Consider the following 20,237-nt stretch of genomic DNA (forward strand, 5'->3'; position numbering starts at 1 on the left):
TCCTCATAATGGGGGCCTTACAAATGTGCGCTTTTACCACAGAAAATTACAAGGGTAAATCAGGCTCCATACTTAACACACCTAAAGAGCCTCTTTACTGTAATGGTTCTTCCATGACTACCTTTGAAAGGAACTCTGTGAACTTTTTCTACCTCCAAAGTACCTAGAGAACCCATTCAAACTCGCATGGTACTTTCAAGACTACCTTTGCGAGGTATTCTAGACTCTTTCAAAGATCCAGAGTCACTAAAGAGCCTTTATACTATCATGGTACTTCCATGACTACCTTTGAAAGGAACTATGTGACTTTTCTCTGCCTCCAAAGTTCCTAGAGAACCTCTTCACTCTCATGGTAAATAACTACCTTTGAAAAGAACTCTATGGTACTTTCAAGACTACCTTTGCGAAGCATTCTAGACTCTTTCAAAGGTCCAGAGTACCTAAAGAGCCTCTTTTTTGTCATGGTACTTCCATGACTACCTTTGAAAAGAACTCTATGAACTTTTTCGACCTCCAAAGTACCTAAAGAACCCATTTAGACTCGCATGGAACTTTCAAGACTACCTTTGCGAGGTATTCTAGACTCTTTCAAAGATCCAGAGTACCTAAAGAGCCTTTTGTACTATCATGGTACTTCCATGACCACCTTTGAAAGGAACTCTATGACTTTTCTCTACATCCAAAGTTCATACCTATGAAACTTTAGGAGCATACATGTGAATCATCAAGAAAATGTATTGGATGCTTTATGTAAGATTTTCTGCCCGATCATTTTCGACACACATCTTTTTTGTTTGGCGACACTCTTGTCTCTGTCTGCCAAAAGGAAAAAAGAAGGTCTTTTGTCGCTTGTGTGATGGTGGAACTTTGAGGTACTTGACGACTACATAATTATAAATGAAATGCACCAACCTCAGCCTGTTTTAATCGGGAATTTGCTGCTACAAAGTTTCACCGATGCAATCCAGTAAATCTGGCCATCTTGGAGTTGCTAATAGACCTTGATGGATCTCCTTCACTATTCACCAACATCATGCAGACAGCTCTTTTAATCTTTATCTCCTCTTCGGACATGAATGCTTTGACTTTAGTAATTGTGCCTCGAATATTGGATAGTATTGACTTCTTAGATGCGTGATGCAAACATCTAAAAGCTGGCAGTCCTAGAAGACATTGAAAGGCGGTTTTTTTAGCATCGCAAGACATGCCTTTTGTTGCTTCCTGCCAGCATTTTGATACTTTCATGTAAACCTGATTCACATCTTCTGTTGACCTTGAACCTGATGCATCACTTTCTCGTTGTCTCCTACGGCTCTCTCTTTTCATCATAGACCAATATTCTTGCATCCGATGGTTACCTTCATGGCGAATTGTGACTGAGTCATCCCTGTGGTAATTGTGAGTCATGTCATCATGAAGTGGATTGTATTGCGCATGCTGCTGAAAGTACTCAGAGCCCTGCAGTGTACTTGGAGGTGGCTCGTCGTGCACAATCCTCTATTCAAAACATCCGACACCACAAGCAATGGCCGGCCATCCAACATGGCAATTGTGTGGAGGTTGTTGCTGGTGTGGAACTTGATCTCCCAAACTGTTGGATTGACATTCCACAAAAGGTGACAATTTAGTGGAGGCTGCTGCTCGTACACAACCTGTTGGCCAATCTCCTGCTGCAACATCTCCATCCCAATATCCTAGACCTTTAGTCTCCACACCTTATGACAATTCTCCACAAGGTCCCTCTACAAGTTCCTGCTGCAATTTTCCTTCTTCTTGCAAGAGAGAGAGAGAGAGAGAGAGAGAGAGCTCATAGACTGCTGAAGGGGTAGGTAGAGAGTCTTGCATTTGACTAAATCAAGAACCGTTAAAGTTGTTGGCACATCACCTTTAGAAATATTAAATATTATCTTTTGGCTTTTGAAAATTTCCAACAAAACACCATCCAAGAGTGCCCCACAAGAGGTGTCAAGGACACTACTTTTTGCACCACAAACCCATGGTTTCAGCCTGTAGGATTGTAGGATTAAATTAGGATTCAGAGGATGTTTGATAGACGAGACAAGTCTTAAGATCAATGCTCAGGAAACCTTAAAAAACAAAAAAACGAGTGTTTGTGGACACTTTCCACAACCCCAATGCATGAGAACCTAAGAATAGGGTAAGTAGGATCAGAGGTGGATTTCAGAACATTGCTCTCTCTGAAAGAATCAAGTGTGAGTTGTTATTGGAAGTTGCAAACTTTCAGATCTGTTAAGTATGGAGCCTGATTTACCCTTGTAATTTTCTGTGGTAAAAGCGCACATTTGTAAGGCCCCCATTATGAGGAGAAGCCATCGTGCGTGAAGGAAAATCACTCTCCGGAAACCAAAATTTTCACGGACAAGAATCAGGGGAAACTTTAAAGGCCTCGAAGGCGGAGGCCCCCGAGACTTTTTTTTCACCGGAATATTCTTTTTCGCCAGAATATTATGGCCGGACGGAGGCCGGAAAGTGGTCGGAAAACAACCGGTCGGTTGGCCGCTGGTCGGAAGTCAATGGCCGGTGGCCGAATTCAAAAGCAGACTTGTCTTCTCAAGGGCGGCCACACATGGGTGGATTGGAGGGTCCGATTTGGACTTATTCGCACAAGGGCAGCTACACATGGCTGTCTCTCATAGGAGAGGGCAGCCCTTTTGGCCTATAAAAGGAGGCCATTTCTACACACATTTCATAGTGTGAAGTTGATGCAACAAGGTGAGTGTGAGGTGGTGAGAGTGAAGCAAGGCGGGAGCTCCATTAAGGGTATAATCCCTTTGTAAACTACTTCTTGTTTTGAAGTACTAAAGCCATTGAGTGGCTGCTTTCCCATGGACGTAGCCCACATTGGGTGAACCACGTATATCGTGTGTACTCTCTCTCTCTCTCTACTCTATAATCTCGTGTATATAAATCTGTCTCTCTCCATTAAGTAATCTACTCAATTATCTATTTAGGTACGTTTTATTTCCTAACAACTGGTATCAGAGCAAGGTTTGCTCGTAGCTAAATTATCTCAAGGAAAGGATTCCTTGAATTGAGTGGGAGTTATGGCGGAGGAAGGGAAGCTCAAGATTGAGAAGTTCAACGGCAAAAACTACCAACATTGGAAGATGCAGATTGAAGACTATCTCTACCAGAAGGACCTCTATTTGCCACTAGGCGGTCTTGCGAAGAAGCCCGCAACAATGGCAGATGAAGCATGGATTGTCCTTGATCGAAAGGCATTGGGAACAATCCGGTTAAGCTTGGCGTCAACGGTGGCCTTCAATGTTTCGGAGATGAAGACCACGGAGGACTTGATGAAGTCACTTGACGACTTCTACGAGAAACCATCGGCATCCAATAAGGTATTTCTTATGAAGCGCTTGTTCAATCTAAAGATGGCAGAGAATGGTTCAGTTGCAGAACACCTAAATGACTTTAACGCAAACATAAGTCAACTTCGATCAGTGAAAATCAATTTCGATGACGAAGTGCGAGCTCTCCTTATACTATCATCTCTACCGGATAGTTGGGACAGCCTTGTGATGGCTGTAAGTAATTCTATCTCTGGCACAAATACTCTTAAGTTTGATGATGTTGTGGGTGTTCTCCTAAGCGAGGAAATGCGAAGGAGAAGCACAGGAGAATCATCAAGTGCTGTACTATCAGTGGAAGCAAGAGGAAGGCTTAAGGAGAGGTTCAAAAACCAAAAGGGCCGTGATCGCTCAAGGCGGAGCAAGTCATGCACAAAGTCAGTTCTTGAATGTTGGAACTGCAGCAAGAAGGGCCACGTCAATAAGGATTGCTGGTCCAAGAAGAAGAAGGAGACAGAGTCTCAAGACAACAAGCCAACATCGGAGGCCAATGTGGCAGGTAAAGTAGAGCAAGATGCTCTAATTCTCTCATTAGACAATGTGTCTAATTCCTGGATAGTAGATTCCGGGGCTTCATTCCATGCGGCACTACACAAGCAACATTTCCAAGACTACACCAAAGGTAATTTTGGGTATGTATACTTGGGAGATGATGAAGCTTGTGAGATTGTCGGCAAAGGTACAGTTTCTGTCAAAACTGCTAATGGAAATGAATGGAAGCTTAAAGATGTTAGGCATGTTCCTTCTCTTCGCAAAAATTTGATCTCTACAGGACAATTGGACGATGAAGGTCACAACATTGCATTCAGAAACAAACGGTGGAAGATCTCAAAGGGATTTTTGGTGGTTGCCAAGGGAGAAAAGGTCGGCACACTTTACTTGTGTACTATGAGCACGCAACCTTCAGCTTGTGCAACAACTACAGAAGTTGACAGTGCGGTGTGGCACTACCGACTTGGGCATATGAGTGCCAAAGGAATGCAAATCCTTCAAACAAAGAAGCGTCTACCAGGTTTGAAAGAAGTGGACTTAGAGTTCTGTGAAGATTGTGTTTATGGTAAACAAAAGAGGGTAAAATTTCAAAAATCAGGAAATGAAAGAAAAAATTAAAAACTTGAGTTGGTTCATTCTGATGTTTGTGGTCCTACAAGTACACCATCACTTGGTGGCTCATTGTACTATGTAACATTCATAGACGATGCGACTAGAAGAACATGGGTTTATGTCATGAAGAATAAATCCGATGTATTTTCCATATTTCAAAGGTGGAAAGCCTTTGTGGAGAATGAAACAGGTACCAAGGTTAAATGCCTCAGATCCGACAATGGAGGCGAATATTGCAGCCAAGCTTTTGAAAGCTTTGTGCTAGCAATGGCATTCGGAGGCAAAGGACAACCCCAAGGACACCTCAACAAAATGGGATTTCGGAAAGGATGAACAGGACAATCATGGAACGAGCACGAAGCATGCGGCTACATGCAGGCCTACCGCTTGAGCTTTGGCCAGAAGCTATAAGTACGTCTGTGTACTTAATCAATCGATCACCCTCAACGGCATTGGATGGGGGAGTTCCTGAAGAGGCATGGACAGGTAAACCAATGAATTATGCATTTCTCAAAGTGTTTGGGTGTGAGGCTTTCATGCACATAGATAGAAGCCTAAGATCAAAGTTAGATGCAAAGTCCAAAAAGTGTTTCTTCATTGGCTATGGAGAAGGAGACTTTGGGTATCGCCTGTGGAATCCTGAAGATGGTAAAATCTTAAGGAGTAGGGATGTAATTTTTAACGAAAAAAATATGTACAAAGATTACTTGGAAAGAAAACAAACAAAACAAACAGGTGATGAGTACATGGAGCTTGAGGACGGTGAAGACTCAAGGATTGCAAACGGTGACAATGTGCAAAAACGTCAACCAAATGAGGAGCCTCAACCTATTCCCCGAAGATCTACAAGAGCAAGTAGACCTCCAGAAAGGTTTGTTCCTTCCTTCAACCATCTCTTGATCTCAGATTCTGGAGAGACGGAAACATATGAAGAAGCTATGCAACATGAATCCAAAGAAGAATGGACGAAGAGCATGCAAGTGGAGATGGACTCACTACATCGCAACCAAACATGGGAGTTGGTTCAGTTGCCTAAAGGTAAGCGGGCACTTCAAAACAAATGGGTGTACAAGCTAAAGGAAGAAGAAGGTGGGAAGAAAAGGTACAAGTCTAAGCTTGTGGTAAAAGGTTTTTCTCAAAAGAAAGGTATTGACTTCAATGAAATATTTTCTCCTGTTGTAAAAATGAACTCAATTAGGCTTGTCTTAAGCCTTGTGGCTGCTCATGATCTAAATCTCGAGCAAATGGATGTAAATACGGCATTCCCTCACGGTGACTTAGAGGAGGAAATCTACACTTCAACCAAAGGGGTATGAAGTAAAAGGTAAGGAGAAAATGGTTTGCAGATTAAAGAAGAGCTTGTATGGTTTAAAGCAAGCATAAAGACAATGGTACTTGAAGTTTGATCGATGGATGTTGGATCATGGATTCACAAGATGCAACTCGGATCACTGCGTCTACACAGAGAATTTGGGAGATGGGAAATTCATCATCCTAATGTTGTATGTTGATGACATGTTGATTGCAAGTGCTAACATGCAGGACATCAAAGACCTAAAAGAGCAGCTGTCCAAATCTTTTTCAATGAAAGATTTAGGTGCTGCAAAGAGGATACTTGGTATGAAAATATCAAGGGACAGGATGAAGAAGACAATAAAGCTATCTCAAGAAGATTACATCAAGAAGGTACTAGAAAGGTTTGCAATGCAAAATGCAAAACCAGTTTCTACACCTTTGGCTGGTCATTTTAAACTAACGAAGGATATGTGTCCAAAGACAGAAGAGGAGATAGCTTATATGTCTAAAGTTCCATATGCTGCAGCGGTAGGTTCTCTAATGTATGCTATGGTCTGGACAAGGCCAGACATTGCACATGCAGTGGGAGTTGTGAGTAGGTTCATGGACAACCCAGGTGGGACAACAACAAATGCTTTGTATTTTGGAGGAACTGATATTTTTCTAGAAGGGTATGCTGATGCAGATATGGCAGGTGACAAAGATACTCGAAGGAGAATGTTGGATATGTGTTCACGGTTGGAGGCACAGCAGTAAGCTGGGCTTCAAAGCTGCAGAAAGTGGTTTCACTTTCTACCACGGAAGTAGAGTATGTAGCAATGACGGAGGCAAGCAAAGAAATTATGTGGCTTCACAGATTCTTAGAAGAGCTTGGATTCAAACAAGACAATTGTGTCTTGTACAGTGATAGCCAAAGCGCTATCCATCTTGCGAAGAACTCAGCCTTTCATTCAAGGACAAAGCACATTGAGGTGAGATATCACTTCATACGCACTCTTTTGGAAGAGGGAAAACTAAAGCTAGGAAAGGTGCATACAAGTGAAAATCCTGCAGACATGTTTACAAAGGTGGTCAACAAGGAGAAGTTGAGCTTTTGCTCATCTTCAATCGGCATTCAAGGATAAGAATCCATAATGGAAAGCAGTCACAGGTTTGGTTTGGAGATCAGTCTCCAAGTGAGAGATTGTTAAGTATGGAGCCTGATTTACCCTTGTAATTTTTTGTGGTAAAAGCGCACATTTGTAAGGCCCCCATTATGAGGAGAAGCCATCGTGCGTGAAGGAAAATCGCTCACCGGAAACCAAAATTTTCACGGACAAGAATCAGGGGCAACTTTAAAGGCCTCGGGGGCGGAGGCCCCCGAGACTTTTTTTTTCGCCGGAATATTCCTTTTCGCCAGAATATTATGGCCAGCCGGCGGCCGGAAAGTGGTCGAAAAACAACCGGTCGGTTGGCCGGTGGCCAGTAGTCAATGGCCGATGGCCGGTGGTCTGAAGTCAATGGCCGGTGGCCGGTGGTCGAAAGTCAATGGCCGATGGAGGTAGAAAAAGTTCACAGAGTTCCTTTCAAAGGTAGTCATGGAAGAACCATTACAGTAAAGAGGCTCTTTAGGTGTGTTAAGTATGGAGCCTGATTTACCCTTGTAATTTTCTGTGGTAAAAGCGCACATTTGTAAGGCCCCCATTATGAGGAGAAGCCATCGTGCGTGAAGGAAAATCACTCTCCGGAAACCAAAATTTTCACGGACAAGAATCAGGGGCAACTTTAAATGCCTCGGGGGCGAAGACCCCCGATACTTTTTTTTTTCGTCGGAATATTCTTTTTCGCCGGAATATTATGGCCGGACGGCAGCCGGAAAGTGGTCGGAAAACAACCGGTCGGTTGGCCGATGGCCAATAGTCAATGGCCGATGGCCGGTGGTCGGAAGTCAATGGCCGGTGGCCGGTGGCCGGATTCAAAAGCGGACTTGTCTTCTCATGGGCGGCCACACATGGGCGGATTGGAGGGTCCGATTTGGACTTATTCGCACAAGGGCGGCTCTACATGGCTGTCTCTCATAAGAGAGGGCAGCCCTTTTGGCCTATAAAAGGAGGCCATTTATACACACATTTCATAGTGTGAAGTTGATGCAACAAGGTGAGTGTGAGGTGGTGAGAGTGAAGCAAGGCGGGAGCTCCATTAAGGGTATAATCCCTTTGTAAACTACTTCTTGTTTTGAAGTACTAAAGCCATTGAGTGGCTGCTTTCCCGTGGACGTAGCCCACATTGGGTGAACCACGTATATCGTGTGTACTCTCTCTCTCTCTTTCTCTCTCTCTCTCTCTCTCTCTCTCTCTCTCTCTCTCTCTCTCTCTCTCTCTACTCTACTCTATAATCTCGTGTATATAAATCTGTCTCTCTCCATTAAGTAATCTACTCAATTATCTATTTAGCTACGTCTTATTTCCTAACAACTGGTATCAGAGCAAGGTTTGCTCGTAGCTAAATTATCTCAAGGAAAGGATTCCTTGAATTGAGTGGGAGTTATGGCGGAGGAAGGGAAGCTCAAGATTGAGAAGTTCAACGGCAAAAACTACCAACATTGGAAGATGCAGATTGAAGACTATCTCTACCAGAAGGACCTCTATTTGCCACTAGGCGGTCTTGCGAAGAAGCCCGCAACAATGGCAGATGAAGCATGGATTGTCCTTGATCGAAAGGCACTGCGAACAATCCGGTTAAGCTTGGAGTCAACGGTGGCCTTCAATGTTTCGGAGATGAAGACCACGGAGGACTTGATGAAGTCACTTGACGACTTCTATGAGAAACCATCGGCATCCAATAAGGTATTTCTTATGAAGCGCTTGTTCAATCTAAAGATGGCAGAGAATGGTTCAGTTGCAGAACACCTAAATGACTTTAACACAAACATAAGTCAACTTCGATCAGTGAAAATCAATTTCGATGACGAAGTGCGAGCTCTCCTTATACTATCATCTCTACCGGATAGTTGGGACAGCCTTGTGATGGCTGTAAGTAATTCTATCTCTGGCACAAATACTCTTAAGTTTGATGATGTTGTGGGTGTTCTCCTAAGCGAGGAAATCCGAAGGAGAAGCACAGGAGAATCATCAAGTGCTGCACTATCAGTGGAAACAAGAGGAAGGCCTAAGGAGAGGTTCAAAAGCCAAAAGGGCCGTGATCGCTCAAGGCGGAGCAAGTCCTTGATCGAAAGGCACTGCGAACAATCCGGTTAAGCTTGGCGTGAACAGTGGCCTTCAATGTTTTGGAGATGAAGACCACGGAGGACTTGATGAAGTCACTTGACGACTTCTACGAGACACCATCGGCATCCAATAAGGTATTTCTTATGAAGAAAACAAACAAAAGAAACAGGTGATGAGTACATGGAGCTTGAGGACGGTGAAGACTCACGGACTGCAAACGGTGACAATGTGCAACAACGTCAACCAAATGAGGAGCCTCAACCTATTCCCCGAAGATCTACAAGAGCAAGTAGACCTCCAGAAAGGTTTGTTCCTTCCTTCAACCATCTCTTGATCTCAGATTCTAGAGAGCCGGAATCATATGAAGAAGCTATGCAACATGAATCCAAAGAAGAATCGACGAAGAGCATGCAAGTGGAGATGGACTCACTACATCGTAACCAAACATGGGAGTTGGTTGAGTTGCCTAAAGGTAAGCGGGCACTTCAAAACAAATGGGTGTACAAGCTAAAGGAAGAAGAAGGTGGGAAGAAAAGGTACAAGTCTAGGCTTGTGGTAAAAGGTTTTTCTCAAAAGAAAGGTATTGACTTCAATGAAATATTTTCTCCTGTTGTAAAAATGAACTCAATTAGGCTTGTCTTAAGCCTTGTGGCTGCTCATGATCTAAATCTCGAGCAAATGGATGTAAATATGACATTTTCTCACGGTGATTTAGAGGAGGAAATCTACATGCTTCAACCAAAGGGGTATGAAGTAAAAGGTAAGGAGAAAATGGTTTGCAGATTAAAGAAGAGCTTGTATGGTTTAAAGCAAGCATCAAGACAATGGTACTTGAAGTTTGATCGATGGATGTTGGATCACGGATTCACAAGACGCAACTCGGATAACTGCGTCTACACAGAGAATTTGGGAGATGGGAAATTCATCATCCTAATGTTGTATGTTGATGACATGTTGATTGCAAGTGCTAACATGCAGGACATCAAAGACCTAAAAGAGGAGCTGTCCAAATCTTTTTCAATGAAAGATTTAGGTGCTGCAAAGAGGATACTTTGTATGAAAATATCAAGGGACAGGACGAAGAAGACAATAAAGCTATCTCAAGAAGATTACATCAAGAAGGTACTAGAAAGGTTTGCAATGCAAAATACAAAACCAGTTTCTACACCTTTGGCTGTTCATTTTAAACTAGCGAAGGATATGTGTCCAAAGACACAAGAGGAGATAGCCTATATGTCTAAAGTTTCATATGCTGCAGCGGTAGGTTCTCTAATGTATGCTATGGTCTGGACAAGGCCAGACATTGCACATGCAGTGGGAGTTGTGAGTAGGTTCATGGACAACCCAAGTAAAGAGCATTGGCAAGCTGTGAAGTGGATACTTAGGTATCTAAAAGGGACAACAACAAATGCTTTGTATTTTGGAGGAACTGATATTTTTCTAGAAGGGTATGCTGATGCATATATGGCAGGTGACAAAGATACTCGAAGGAGCACTACTGGCTATGTGTTCACGGTTGGAGGCACAGCAGTAAGCTGGGCTTCAAAGCTGCAGAAAGTGGTTTCACTTTCTACCACGGAAGTAGAGTATATAGCAATGACGGAGGCAAGCAAAGAAATTATGTGGCTTCACAGATTCTTAGAAGAGCTTGGATTCAAACAAGACAATTGTGTCTTGTACAGTGATAGCCAAAGCGCTATCCATCTTGTGAAGAACTCAGCCTTTCATTCAAGGACAAAGCACATTGAGGTGAGATATCACTTCATACGCACTCTTTTGGAAGAGGGAAAACTAAAGCTAGGAAAGGTGCATACAAGTGAAAATCCTGCAGACATGTTTACAAAGGTGGTCAACAAGGAGAAGTTGAGCTTTTGCTCATCTTCAATCGGCATTCAAGGATAAGAATCCAGAATGGAAAGCAGTCACAGGTTTGGTTTGGAGATCAGTCTCCAAGTGGGAGATTGTTAAGTATGGAGCCTTATTTACCCTTGTAATTTTCTGTGGTAAAAGCGCACATTTGTAAGGCCCCCATTATGAGGAGAAGCCATCGTGCGTGAAGAAAAATCACTCTCCGGAAACCAAAATTTTCACAGACAAGAATCAGGGGCAACTTTAAAGGCCTCGGGGGTGGAGGCCCCCGAGACTTTTTTTTTCGCCGGAATATTATGGCCGGAAGGCGGCCGGAAAGTGGTCGGAAAACAATCGGTCGGTTGGCCGGTGGCCGGTAGTCAATGGCCGATGGTCGGTGGTCCGAAGTCAATTGCCGGTGGCCGGTGGCCGAATTCAAAAGCGGACTTGTCTTCTCAAGGGCGGCCACACATGGGCGGATTGGAGGGTCCGATTTGGACTTATTTGCACAAGGGCGGCTACACATGGCTGTCTCTCATAAGAGAGGGAAGCCCTTTTGGCCTATAAAAGGAGGCCATTTCTACACACATTTCATAGTGTGAAGTTGATGCAACAAGGTGAGTGTGAGGTGGTGAGAGTGAAGTAAGGCGGGAGCTCCATTAAGGGCGTTGTAAACTACTTCTTGTTTTGAAGTGCTAAAGCCATTGAGTGGCTGCTTTACCATGGACGTAGCCCACATTGGGTGAACCACGTATATCGTGTGTACTCTCTCTCTCTCTCTCTCTCTCTCTCTCTCTCTCTCTCTCTCTCTCTCTCTCTCTCTCTCTCTCTCTCTCTCTCTCTCTCTCTCGCTAATCTCGTGTATATAAATCTGTCTCTCTCCATTAAGTAATCTACTCAATTATCTATTTAGCTACATCTTATTTCCTAACAAGATCTACGGCTAGAAATACCACAAAAAGACTCCAAACCACTCAATCCGACCGGAGAGTAAGCTTAATAGTTGTCTGAACCAGTGGGTAAGCTCAAGGACACTTTGAGGTTAAAATTTCAAGAGTTGGCCAAAACTCAGATTTGAAAAGTTTTTATTGACATTTTAGGCCAAATTAAGTTTTGACTTGATTCATAGGCTTAAAACAGCTCATAAAAGGACTGTCCTTGAAAAAAGTGCAAAAATTGGTTCATTTCAAGCCTGAAGTTAATAATCGTGATTATTAAGTTTCAGTCGGATTTGACCAATGTTCATACCATTGACTCATTGCATGTGTACAAACAACTTTTGTAAAGGCATAAAAGATTTGGATCACCAAACTGGCAAAAACCTAAGGTTTGTACTGCCTTTTTGAAATTTGATTGTAAATTGCAAAAAAAGTTGTCCAAACTTGATGAAATTTGATTCATAGGCTTATATTGATGTGATAAACACGTGTACATACTCAGTTGACCAAAAAGATGCAAAAAGTTACCAGAAGTAAATAATCACGATTATTTACATCCCCATTTTTCAACTTTTTTGACCAAGTAGGCATACCACTAGCTTTACCATGTTGTAATAAGCCCACAAACCAAATTTGGTAACATTTGGATCATTGGATTAGAAATTGTGATCAAATTTGCAAAGTTAGTCTGCGGATAGAAAACTGATGACCATTTGACCAAAACTTGTCCAAATTTATTGAAACTTGGCTAGAGCCCTTAACTTGAGGTGCTTAACAGATCTGTGTCAAAGTTGGGACAAAAATTTACAAAAATAGAGCTGGAGTAAATAATCGTGATTATTTACATCTGCTTCAAAGCTTGGAAATTTTGCAAATTTGAGTATACCACAAGGTCAAGCATATCAAGTAGACCACACAAATCAATTTTGGTGAAATTTGGATCACAAAAGTGAGACTTAAGCCAGATTCCTGAAAATCGATTTTGCAGACACGAAACAGTTGATGAACTTCAACAGATTTTGTCCAAATTAGTTGAAACTTGTCCAGGGACCTTAACACGTTGTATACTTGGCAAACCAAGCCAAAAAGTGTAAAAAACGGGCAAAAGTAAATAAATCGTGATTATTCACTATTACTACACAGGGACATCAGTACTTGTACAATGTTAGACCAACATAATACAAAGCCACCGGGAAATTGTGGGTTCAATCGGATCCAAATTGGTACATGTTCACTCAGTTTTTGAGTTGCAGATTAATCCTTTGATTTTTGCCAAGGTCTAGTTGAAATCTCAACTGCTGACTTAATTAGCTTGATTTGCAGTGATACACATAGACCAATCACAACAGCTAGCAAAAACTATTCTGTCTTTATAGAAGAATAGCTAACTCGATCAAATTTGTACAAGAATCGGGTTGCAGACAAGGAATCGGTAGCTTGATGCAATATCCACACATCAAGATCTTACTCAGATGTTTTGAGGGATTGAAACCTTGGTTTGTTTGTAAGTTGAAGGACCGTTACACGTGCTACTGTATTGCTCATATTCATATGATATACCTCAAGGAAGCATTCAACCACATGAGACACAGTAAGGCAGGCATGCACGGTGATGGGTGTGGCTGCATGTGTGTTATATGCTTGCCAAAAGAGGATCCAAGTGTGAAGCTGCCACGTACACATACACTAGTGTAAGCACATTGACTGAAAGTGTGTTATGTGAAAAACCAATGGACTCCGCATTTCATAAGTTTCCTTGCTTGAAGGGAGAATGTCCTCAATGTGGGTCGAAGAGATTAATGCTTTGTCCAAACGAAACACTTGAAAGTGCAGCCCAAATTTCTGTTAAGGTGTTTGAAGACGTTGCCTCAACCCATTCTCAAGGCAAGAAGCAAATGGGATGCAAGGATTCCACAACTTTTCTTCAAAATCATCTGACCACTTACATTCGACACAATTTTATTGCCCGGTGGCAATCTCAGCATTTCAAAGATTGCATTCATAGGTTTCCTAGAGATGTAGTGGTCTCTGTTATTGACTTTGTGGAAAATTACTCATTTAAGGAGCAAAATGAAATCCAGTCAATGCATTGGTACTCTTCACAAGTCACCATCTTGGTGCACATTACATACATTCGAGACAAGAAAGACCAGGTGTTAAAATATACACATTTTTACATTTCTAATGATGACAAAGATCATGACACGCTCTTTGTTCAACATTGCTTGCAACTGCATAGTGTTTGGCTTGAAAATCGGGGATTCAACTTCTTGAAGCGGCAATGGGTGTGGTTAGATGGATGTGTTGCTCAATTCAAGTCATCTAGACCGTTCGTATTCGTGTCAAGGTATGCCAGGTTTTATTTCACCTCTGATGAAAAGTTTCTAGAAATTTGTTTCTACCCAGCATTGAAGGTGGGTCATTGTTTTAGGTACTATGGTTTGACTGGCATTGAAATGTTGTGGAGTTTCTTTGCCTCGGGCCACGGCAAAGGGGAGCATGATGGGGTAGGGGCTGTTGTTAAGAGGGCTTTAACACATGAGCAGTTAAAGGCTGACGCATGGCACATGAAGTGTGCCAAGGATGTTGTTGGATTCTTGAAGCATAAATTTAATGATCAAAGTGGTCACACAGGGGTGAATTGGATTTTTTGGGAGGTCCAAGAAACTGAGGTGCCAAGGGAGAAGAAGTGGAATTGCAAGCGAGTTGAAGGCTCACGATCAATACACTATGTCAATGGATACTCCAAGAGTGACAAATGTGCACTCGTTGCAGACTTCTCTCTTGTTTTTGTGAATTTTGTATGTCCAAGCGTTGGAGGCGATGCTTGAACAACACACATGCTGAGAACTGGGAGTATCTAACCCTTGAGGCATTGGATGGTGACAATGTAGAAAGTGAATATTTTAGCGATGACCAAGGATCAGATCTACCAATGTATGGTGGGCACCATGACGCAATTAGTGATGCTCTATGCATCGGTGATGCCTTTGCCACCAATGCCAATGAAGATGGAGCTGACTTCTACCTTCTAAGGTGCTCACAGGAGAAAATACAAAACAGCAAGAGCCTTGAGTGATTCCTGGGGAAACATACTTTCTGCAGGGAGCTATTTGGTTGAGGGGTACTATTATGAGCTACCCTTGGAACCCTTAGAAGAAGAGCCACATAAGTTCAAACTCGTTGCAGAAGTATACAAAAATGTGTACAACAGTATGCCAATAGTGATATAGGTTGTTGCCCAAGTAACTTGTAGAAGTACCAATAATTAGCTTCAAAGTACCATGCAGCTATTCCACATGTGGTTTTTGTAGGAGCTATCATAGGTTTCAAAACCTCTTGCAGGCCAGTCCAAACAAGCACTTGTAAACGCTTTTGTCTACTTGAGTAACAAAAATAGCATTTCAATTCTGGAACACAAAGTACCTGTCTGTCAGCCTAAAGTACCTTATAGGTAGTTCACAAGCACTTCTCTTAAAATATGTAGGAAACAAGCACTTCTAAAAGTTTATCTACCGGCCCAAAGTACCTTTAAGGTAGTCCTCAAGTGTTTTCTGTATGTTAAGATATGTAAATAACAAGCACTTGTAAAACCTTTTGTATGCCATCCCAAAGTACCTTATAGGTTCTTTACAGGTCTCACAGCCAAAAGTACCTTACAGGTAGTTCACAGGTGCAAACTGTCTTAAACTATGTAGGAAACAAGGACTTGTAAAAGTTGTTGTATGCCAACCCAAAGTACCTTAGAGGTTCTTTACACGTCTGACAACCAAAAGTACCTTACAGGTAGTTCAAAGGTGGAAACTGTATTAAACTATATAGGAAACAAGGACTTGTGAAAGTTGTTGTATGCAAGCCCAAAGTACAATATAGGTAGTCCCTGGGTGTTTTTTGTACATAACAATCTGTTAAGTTTTGATATGCCAACCCAAAGTACCTTACATTGTAATTGTCTTAAATTGGGAAACAATAACAGAATCAAAAAAATAACACTTCAATGCTTGGACACTTAAACAATCTTAAACTACTTGAATAAAAAAAATAACACTTCAATGCTGGGACACAAAGACAATGCATCCAACCAATTGGAATATATTACATCTTCAACAATTTGACATCAAGTCATTACATGAGTTATAATGGCAATCAAAATGAAGCCAAAAAATTGGTTTCCACATGGAAAGTAGCATATAAATATACAAGGTTTTGGCACGGGTTTAGTTTAGTTACAAAAAGTACATAAAGGATCTGTCATCCTAAAAAAATCAAGGGATGTCATCGTCCCTTGCACTCTATGGGCATGAGTTGTGGCCCACATAAGTACGCATCATATGATGTCTTTTCAAACCCTTTTGCAATTGCTGTGAATACATACTTTTTGGTTTGCTGAATGTGTTCGCCAAGGCACAGTGATCTATAGCATGCTGCCACCCTTCTAGCCAGGCCTTTAGATCTTTTGACAAGTATATGCTGGAGCAGTGCTCAATACTAGGCACTATGATGTAAGTACCACAGGGATTATAATGACATTTATAGGAACTGTTGTCAATTAAAAGGACATTGCTGGTATCATACCGCTGCAACTTCGCCAAAAAATTCTGCAATATCTTGAAAAATGCTAGTCTTCCACCACCAAAATAGTAACTTCCCACATCACATAACTGTTGTCCAACCCATCCACTAATATGACTGTGAACCTGGGGAAAACATCTTCAATTCTTGAGCCCACTCTTTGCACTGCTCCATATGTAGACATTTGCCCATGTCACAGCCCATGCAATAAAATCGTGTGCATCTTTCAGAACAAACAGGTACCTGCCATCCACCTCCTCATGCTTGACAAATGATATAGCTTCAATATCAGGGACAGACAAAGGGTCATACTTATTAGGTGTACATGTAAGACAAAGTACACCATTAAGATCTAATATGAGGGCTGATCGGGTTGAATCATCATATGGCAAGGAGGAGATAGCTTGGGGAATGTACTTTGGGGGATCTCTAATGATGATGATTTCCTCTACGGGAAGCTTGAGGGTCCCCTTTTCCTTTGGACACTCTGTAAAACACAACATTCAACATTGAAAAATAAACATGAGGCGATATTTGACATAAAGCGACAAAAACATAGAGGCTGACAAAAACATAGACACTGCGCTTATGAAACATAAAAGCGACAAAAACATAGAGGCCGACAAAAAAGTTTCTTTTGCATTCAAAATCAAGAATCTTAGATTCTTGTACTACAATTGAAGAGTCACAATTTCTTGCAAACTCGAAGCTTGGGGGGGTGGGAAACACTAGAAGGATTGCGGAGGGGAGTACTCTTTCTAGGAGTCTTCTTCACGACAGGAGATGATCTGGGTGCTTCCCTCTCTTCCATATCTCCATCTGCATGATGAGTATGATGCTTTGAACGTGTGGACTCCGAAGGTCTATTCTTTTTGGAATGTCCACCTATGTCATAAAACAACACATCAGCCCCATGTAGACATTGCCTAGAAATTGACAAGTCCAATACCATTACCACTTACCATCACCGTTTTTCTTGCGCTTCTTCGACACCTTCACCATGTCACTCAAAAAGATGGGAAAATCTGGATTCTCATCACCAGCTAACATGCGTTGCACTGCATCCAATCCCTCTTGCGCTATTGCCTCTGCATCGCTAACTGTTGCATCTTCCTTTGGACTGCTTTCGCTTGGTTGTGGCTCAACTGCTGCTGTGCTTGCAAGGGGGTCTACCTTCACAGCTGGAGTGCCCTCACTTGAGTACGCACTATGGACTTCAAGAGTAGCTTGTAGCACAACCTTTGGCACGTCATCCTGTATCGGCGCCACACAAGGAATATGGCCAGAACCTGCAAGCACATCAGTGAAGTTCAAGCTTGTGCAATCAGTGGATACTTGAAGGCAACCTGAACTGTTCTTGGATTTATATGAGATTGGGAGCAATGGAAATCAACCTTTATGCAAGAGCATTGATTTAAGTGAATCTGGAATACTACTCTTGCAAGAGGCGTCCGCACATATCGTCTCTGATCCAAGCCAGGCAGCAAAACACAGAGCATGGTATGCATGACCACATGCTAGCGTGTAGACACAAACCACATGGGAAGCCATAAATGCAAGACCACATGCAGCACATAGTGCTGGAACAGAGAATGTAGCCTACAAGTGGCTCAAGTGCTGGCCAGCCTGCTGTCATAAGTAGTAACATTGTGTCACCAGCCTTCACCTGTTCCAACATGCTCTCACAAAAGTTGATCTGTTGCACACACATACTCGTTGATGCTTCCAAGTCAGTCACTTCTTTCTGCATGACAAATGAAGAACAAAAGGCCCACAGGGATTAGATATGAGAAGCACCATTACAGCCCAAAGTACCATGACAAGTACCTTTAACAAAAAAAAATACCATAAAAAAGTACTTTGGACACTCCAAAAAACCACCAAAGCAATTAGAAATACCATGGCAGGTAGAAATTTACCTTGGACACTACCACCATAATAAAAAACTGCCATTCCATCAAAAACATCAAGGCAAAAGCTATTACCATAAGAGGAAAGATTGTCACGATAAAAAAGCCACCATGACCAAAACCAAAGTACAATGACAGGTTTCTTGGACACTACACACTAATTAGCAATGACCGTACAACCCCCTTAATAGAAAAAACTACCTTTACAAGTACCTTGGGCACAACCACCATAGCAAACAAACTTCCTTAAAGAAACAATCAACCATAGCAGGAAATACTGCCATGACAAAAACACCACCATGATCAAAAGAAGTACCATGACAGGCATTTTGGCCATTACATGATACCTAGAAAAATAGCCATGACCCCTGCACTTGTCATGGTAAAAAAACTACCATGACAAGTACCACAATATAGACAAACTTCCATGGAAAAGAAAACACTCATAGCAAAAAAAACCACCATGGCAAAGTACTTGGTCAATGTTACCGTAACAAAAAGGAAGCCATGTAAAAGGAAACTACCATGCCAAGTACCTTTGAGCACTATCACCGTGATAGAACCCCACAATAGAAAAAACTACCATGTCAGGTAGGTTGGGCACTTAGCACCATAACAAAAATAACTGGCATGACAAAAACAACCATCTAAATAGAAAAGAGTACCATGTCAAGTACCTAGGGCATTACCACATAAACATAAATAACTGGCATGGCAAAAAAAACCACCTAAATAGAAAGAGTACCATGTCAAGTACCTAGGGCATTACCACATAAACAAAAATCCTTCCTTGACTGGGTCGACACATACCGGGAGAGGATCCACCTCATTTCTTATGTTCGAGCTGCTTGCATCAGCCCCGAGAGCTGTGAGTGCACTAATTAGAGCAGCCATCTTGCCTTCAATCACCAAAAAATTAGGGTCAGTATCGACAACTCCCTTCATGCTGGACCCCAATATCTGGAGCTCTTGCAATTGCCCCTGAAGCACTACCGAGGCTGAAGATGTCCCTTGTATCTTCCACATATTTTGGTTCCTGTCTTGTAGCTCTACTCTCACATTATCCAATGTTGTGTTCAAAACCTTTAATGAAGCCCTTTTTGCATCCAGAATCTGCTCCACATGTGCTTTTACTTGTTGGCTTATAAAGGAGGCACTAACTAGAGAAGTGTTGCCAGATAAGAGAGCATTTTGCCCACTTTTTTGACTTGCCCCTACATTGTCAAGACGAAGGGGATGAAGTGATGTCCCCTCATTATTCTCCAACCAAATCTTTACTTTCTTGTCAACGCCACCCGGAAGCTTCTTGCAATGGTCCAAAACCTGTTCACCAAAAGCAACCCATGCAACCTTTCGACCTGCAGGATCTTGCCGAGAAGCTGGGAATCACTTGTACACAAACAATGTTTCAAACTTGTGTGTATTCTCTTTGTTGGCTGGCATGCTTTGGTAGACTTTGTGAAACAGTAACCTGCATTCGTCTACAAACTCAGGTTGCATCATATGCAGAAAGATTTTAGAGCCCTTCTCCCTTTTCTTCATGAAGACCGACAACCAATCCTGATCTGTGACATCTCGGTGCTGGTAGAGCTTACCCTCCAAGCTTAAGCCATACTCCTCATGCAACTCCTCTCGTGTGTAGAAAAATCGACTTTGCTTGGGGTATTGAATCCTCCAGGAAGATCTTGCTGCAAACCACATTTGACATAGTAAACAAACATTGAAAAGAACATTTCTACAATTGAAGAGACAAAGTTGATATGTACCAATGCTTTTGTCGCCGATAGTTTCAGACTTTATGCCCAATGTTGTGGAGCTCCTAGTCTTGCTATTGTATGAAAGCATGCTAGCTGAACCACCATCAGTTGCTGCCATGGTGCACTTTTGCGATGGAGTCTTCATATCACTGTACAAATAAAAAAACACAATCCAGGATTCACAATGTCCTCAAACAAACACATTGCTCAACTACAACAAAAGAGAGAGAGA

General features: G+C 42.1%; 1 protein-coding gene across 1 annotated transcript; it reads right to left on the reverse strand.

Moving 5' to 3' along the window:
- Window positions 1-17,023: 17,023 nt before the first annotated feature.
- LOC147452431 (uncharacterized) lies at window positions 17,024-19,142 on the reverse strand. The gene is made up of 4 exons (XM_086518941.1): window positions 19,059-19,142; window positions 17,995-18,082; window positions 17,301-17,507; window positions 17,024-17,223 (listed from the first exon to the last, which is right to left on the reverse strand). The coding sequence occupies exons 1-4, from the start codon at window positions 19,140-19,142 to the stop codon at window positions 17,024-17,026; spliced, it is 579 nt and encodes a 192-aa protein (XP_086375067.1).
- Window positions 19,143-20,237: the final 1,095 nt, after the last annotated feature.

This window comes from Adiantum capillus-veneris, chromosome 8, assembly GCF_014529385.1.
Source record: "Adiantum capillus-veneris isolate H3 chromosome 8, ASM1452938v2, whole genome shotgun sequence".
Lineage (NCBI taxonomy): Eukaryota > Viridiplantae > Streptophyta > Polypodiopsida > Polypodiales > Pteridaceae > Adiantum > Adiantum capillus-veneris.

Coding starts and splice junctions, on each gene's coding strand:
- LOC147452431 (XM_086518941.1), bottom strand. CDS start 19,142: ATGGCTGCTCTAATTAGTGCACTCACAGCTCTCGGGGCTGATGCAAGC. Junction 17,508..17,994: donor GTTGGAACAGGTGAAGGCTG/GTGACACAATGT, acceptor CTGTGAAGGTAG/ACCCCCTTGCAAGCACAGCA. Junction 17,224..17,300: donor GCGCAAGAAAAACGGTGATG/GTAAGTGGTAAT, acceptor TTTATGACATAG/GTGGACATTCCAAAAAGAAT.